This window comes from Centruroides sculpturatus, unplaced genomic scaffold (genome assembly GCF_000671375.1).
Source record: "Centruroides sculpturatus isolate CEXI.00-Female unplaced genomic scaffold, Cexi_2.0 scaffold1977, whole genome shotgun sequence".
Classification (NCBI taxonomy): domain Eukaryota; kingdom Metazoa; phylum Arthropoda; class Arachnida; order Scorpiones; family Buthidae; genus Centruroides; species Centruroides sculpturatus.
The window spans coordinates 86,337-92,160 of NW_019386470.1; the positions used below are offsets into that span (position 1 = coordinate 86,337).

The 5,824-nt window shown below is 36.3% G+C and overlaps 1 protein-coding gene across 1 annotated transcript in view; it reads left to right on the plus strand.

Moving 5' to 3' along the window:
* The window catches only part of LOC111615085 (cytochrome P450 4C1-like), a 25,989-nt gene extending 23,183 nt beyond the window's left edge, over nucleotides 1-2,806 (plus strand). The window contains exon 13 of the mRNA XM_023356473.1: nucleotides 2,514-2,806. Within this exon, the coding sequence (XP_023212241.1) occupies nucleotides 2,514-2,680 (167 nt within the window). The 3' untranslated portion in view covers nucleotides 2,681-2,806. The remainder of the gene's footprint in view (nucleotides 1-2,513) is intronic.
* Nucleotides 2,807-5,824: the final 3,018 nt, after the last annotated feature.

Here is a 5,824-nt window from a genome sequence, read left to right on the forward strand (position 1 = left end):
CAGCGTTGAACGGTGCACACTCGGTAAGTAATCCTACAATTTTTTGTTTATAGCGTAGTTTATACAGATTATTTCCAAAAAATATATACGTATTTTGTAAATGTTGAGTCGGATTAGTCTAGAATCGATTAATTTTATGGAAGAAAATCTTTCAAACAGCCGTAGTCTGTAAACTTCACACGTGTCGAGCTGTGATTGGAAGGACTCGTAAGAAATCGGATTCCTAAAGAATGGAACGTATCTACTGTCTTATAGGGGGGTCGACTGTATATGAATCTGCATTTGCATTTATTTTCTCATTTTGATTGTGCAGAATATCTTATAAGCTACCAAAATATCTACACTCAATGCGAATGTCGTAAGTAATGTAATTTCCTGTTAAAGATATAAAATTATTTCGTCCCAAATACAGTTCCTGTACCGAATCGAGTAAAATTGTATACTTTATGTAGTATTTTAATTAACTTGTAAAAAATAAAGTTTGCTTTAATAATCTGGATTAAATTTCTAACTTTGTTTAAACACCGTCATTCGATTTTTTCTTTATTCAGGCATCAGAACTATGATTTTCACAGTTAATATTGTCATAGATAAGCAATAAAATACAACATAGAAAAGTGCAAATGCAACTATTTATTAAATAGATATAGCATACTATATACAGAAACATAAAATTATGCAAAGGACTTGCATACACAATATACGTAGCAATATAGAAATATTTAAATAATAATTTTATTTTCCATTTAATTTATTCACATCTTCACTTATAATTTCAAATTATAATCTTATTAAATGTTTCAAAAACCAAATATACTTTTTTCTTTAAATACGATATTAGCAATTACATTTTTTAATTTTATAAGATTTTTCTTGACGGAATCGTAGAACGAATTATAAAACTACTGGGAAATAAGAAAAGTTTCTACCGACCAAATGGATAAAACAACTTCCCGCCTCGAAGCGACTTCGGCGCCGGCTATCGGCTACTCGATACTTTAATTCTACTTTAGAACATAGCTGTGGGACCAGTATCAGTCGACTCCGCTACTACTTTAATACTTGTTTGCAATTTCCTACCTAATTTGAATGGTGCCAGTCATTGGTAGAAGTAAGTTTATCCTAATACTTAATTGGGCTGAAATTTCAAATTGCCGACCTATAAATTTCCACTAGGTTCCGTCTAACTGTCATTCCTCCATCTCGAAAATGGACTTAGATGAAATTCGAAAGTAGATACGGAAAGCATATGGGCAGGATGCTCGACTAGTTATGTAAAAACTTCCAGTTTGGTCCGAAAATCGCTTTATTTTGTGAGACCGCGGATTTTAAATTGGGAATTTTGTAAATGAAAGAGAACTTTCCCTTTTTCGTTGATCGAAATTTTGTAAACATTCCCATTAGAAAAACTCCTCGCGGAGTATCAGAGCAGAGTTCTCCTTTAACTATTAACAGTTAGGTAGGAAAGTTGACACTTAGCTGTCATGAAATGCAAGTCATCGTCAACAAACGGACGGCTTTCCCACCCTAACACTCTAAAAGCTCGCGCTACATGAAACATACGGCGGATCAACCCAAGGAAGTTTATTTCTGTACTTGTGTCGTCGATCTTCATGTTCAGGAACGGAATCCTGTCGGAGAAGACATAAGACCGCCATACCTCAGCCATCCACTCCAATCTCAGACATAGAGGTATTTGTTAAAACTTTGTGAACTCTCTCCCCCAAGTAGCATTTTGATCAAATTTAACCGCATTTAATCGAGTAGCGTTTAGTCCGATAGACTTGTAACCGAATTTTGTATGTTAACTTTAGTTAATCAATAAATGTTCTGTTTGTTAACCTGTCGACCTGTCGATCCTTTTCCCGGAAAGACACCTGTTCACTTGCTCGCGATCTTCCCACTCTCTTTTTGCCCTCCTAAGCCATCCAGCAATGCCGAGATCGGGTTTCAACAACCTGTGCAGTGTAAGTGGTCTGTAGGGATCGTTTCTCTGGCCCTCTGCTTGTCTCACAATTTCAATTCAAACATTTTCTCCGAACAGAATTAGACAGCATGGCTGTATTGTTAACAGGAGAAGTATGACGTACAGGAGGGAGAGCATAATAATTGGTGGTATTTTATATATTTATATTACGCGTGAGTTCTTATACTATTCTGATTTACAAGGGTCTTATTCCTAGGGGAGGAGATCTACTGTCTCACCACACTTCGTATTGCAGGTGTAGGCCTAATATCAGGAAATAAATAATTCTAATTAAGGTGAAGGACAATATATGGAAAAAGTAGATTTCGTAAATAAACAATGTATACGATAATAAATACCGAAACTAGACAAGTTGTATATGTAATAAAACAAAACTCAGAATTGATTTTTTCAGATTAAAAAACTCATACAACGATTTGAAATTAATAATGAAAGTTTATATTTTAATTTCAAATATAATTTATTTACTTTGATACTAAATTAATTATCTGATTATTCAGCTTTTAAAGTTATAAATTTTTTTCAGCAAATCGTTACTCGATGATGGAGGTGAAAACCTTTCTCGCTACTCTTCTTAGAAACTGCACCGTCGAAACCTTTCCTAAAGAGATTTTACCAAAAATGTTTCACATTTCGTTAACCACGGCGGAACCCGTCTTGATCAGAGTCTGTCCAAGAATAAAGAAACGATGAAAGCAAATTTCTCGTATCTTAATAAGTTCCGTACGTGATGGAAGAACGAATTTAATATCATCCTCAATTTTTCATCCGATGACGATTTATATTCAACGTATTATTAAAATATTTTTATTGTCGCAATTTTTATTCTAATAAATTTTTAGTCTCATTATTATCAATTACCAATGCAAAATTTTTATTATTATTAAACAAAACACGACGTAAAAATAATTTCTAATTTCAATTGAACTTTATTGAACATTGGGGATTCCCCATTATCCGGAATACAGTTTATCGGCCGACTGCGTTTAGAGTTAACTATGGGTTAGTATCTCCACTTTTCGTTCTTCCGAAGAAAACCCTACTTTAAGTCGTGGGAGCACGAAAAACTTTGGTTAAAGGGAGAAGAGGAGGTCGATTTTCTGGAAATTTTACACTAATAAAAATACAAGTAGCAAGTTTTAATTTAAATAAGGGAAAAAATCTGTTTAACCGGTACCCTCAACCTTTACAGTTGGTTCTTCCAGGGTTTGACGCAAAAAACAAGCTGCTATAATCTCAACAAAAGGTACACAAAATATCTATTGTTTGATAAAGTTAACGGAACAATAAATTGAAATTTTGACGCCTCTAAACGGAATGTTAAATATTATGTATCCCAGTCAAGTGTAATTGAGTCTAAATATCTTACACAGTGAAACCTGTTTAAAAGGAACTTGCCTAAATAGGAAATAAATGAACGGAACGATCCTCTATATGAAATACTATTGCACATCGGAATACTGCCTAATGTGAAAACTGAAGAGCTTTTGGGTACCAATTACCTAAAATTTTTGTATTCAACTAAGACATGCCGAGCACAGCCGTACGTCGTGGCTCCTATATTATTTTGGTGTACAGTCCCGTCTAAACTGCTCGGATTCTCTTTAGGAGATGTCTTATCCGGACGATGCTCGACAATGACATCAGAAATGTCGAATGTAATGCGTAGCGACGAAAAACTAGATTATTCCTTTTTTTTAAATTAAGGATGGTCTTTAGTTAACATCTGATCCATTGTTCTTTAAAACTCTGTAAATTAGAACCAAAAATGTATGTGAACCGCCGGGGTGGTTGGAGGTCTCCCTTTCCGACTACAGGTCGTTAAACCTGCTCACTCTCAAGATGGCTTAAATGTTTCTTTTACTTATCCCGCGGTAACGAGATTTAATTGTTCGGGTCGAGTGGAGAAGGTGAGAGGGGTCGTCGATTAGGCGTAGGCGATATGCGAATAACTGACACCAGTTAATCTAGTATACTTCCACGTAGATGGGAAAAATTTAGTCCTTTTTGCTGGTGATCGACGCACAAGATTAGAATTCCTCCGAGACTTAACCCTTTCCGACGGCCGTAGATGTGAGACTCCCACGAGGAGAGGGAAAGCAGTCGCTTTTATAGTTTAGTCATGTGATCTCCTATTGTGAGAGGTAGAGTGGGTCCTACAGGTGTGGAGGTTAAAGTTGTTCCCGGGACCAAAACCAAATGACGAATTCGGACTTTAACTACAAACTTTTCGTCTTGCAGCAGAGGAATGTCATTGTTCGAGGGTTGAATGTTTATATTAACGAGGAAAGTTATAAGTTTCTATCGATATTTGATTTTTTTTTTTTGACAATGTTGTTTTAACGAGGAGGCGACAAATTTATTTCACATACGTCGAAAATGTAGAGGAAAAATGAACACTTTTAGCCTTACTTCGAGGTCGGATCTCACATTCACTCCACGCTTTCTTTAAAATCGCACTTATTATAGTGTGATTTTAAATCTTTTGATTGTTCTGTCTGGTTAGAGGTATGTTTACAGTGCCGGCCCGAGGCAAGTTTTAGGATGGAGCGAGATCCTATTATGGCGCCCGGGGGTGGAACCCCGTCCACGCACTCAACCCTCGCGCGTCTCAACAAATAAGGCCATTCACATACTGGTCACATGCTTGCAATTAAAATATCGAAAAGTGAAAAAAATATTTTTACCTTTAATTTTCTTTACCACTTAGGCGCCCCCTAGGACTTAGCGCCTGGAGCGGCTGCTCCGTTTGGCCTATGGTAGGGCCGGCTCTGTATGTTTACATAGATAATAGTTTTTTTTTCTCTCTCTCTTGGAAAAAATTAAGTTTTTTTTTGGTTATATAAAGATGCCGCGTCAAAGTAATAAAAGAGTTCGATGTGAAATTTAACACTATAGCTATACAAATAAATCCGGGCACGCGACAATATTTATTGCTCGTGACAATATTTATTGCTAGAAGTTGAAGGACGGGTGTCTTCGAACTGGAATGGTTGATTGGTCAGTTGAAGTTCTCATTGTCCTGGATACGAGAGTAATGGTTCAAAGTTCGAGAGGGGTGAGTTTCCGTTAGACAGTCTTTGGAAATTCCTTTGTTCTGGTGAGCTGGATGGTTCGTAGGATGATGTTCGCTGTGAGAACGTATGGATATTAATTACTAGCAGTCCCCGCCACGCGTTGTTGTGGCTCAAAATGTATCTATTATAAATGTATAACACTTCCCCGTGGGGGGAGAGAATTTTTCGAAAAATTTCTTCTTAGTGTACATTCTCTTGATGTACCCTATTAAAACGCAATCAAAAACGCAAAAACCCGCATCTAAAATAATATAATAGAAGCCAAGTTCTTCACGGTAAGCTTTAATTCTGTTTCTCTCCCCCGCGGGGGAATATCGAAAATTCCCTTCTTAGTGTACATTCTGTTGATGTACCCTATTAAAACGCAATCAAAAACGCAAAAACCCAGATCTAAAATAGTATAAATAAAAGCAGAGTTTTTTACCGTAAGCCTTAATCCTAACCATCTCCTTTCAGTGGGGGGAATTTCGACATGTATATTATATAAAAACACGTGCGTATTCGAATGCGGCGTTGTGTCTTTATTTCAAAGGAATCTGTTGGAACAAACGAACATTACATTTTTATTTATATAGATAGAAGATGATCCGCTTTAGTTCATTTTCACAGAAAAGCATAATGCCTCACAGAAAAGCAAACTTAGGGCGTCGTACTCGTAGCGCCATCTGTTGGACATAAAAGCCTTAACCTAGATTATATATTTTAATTTATATGAATGTTTAACGGAATAATATACAGCCTATGTCCACCCTGAAGTTCC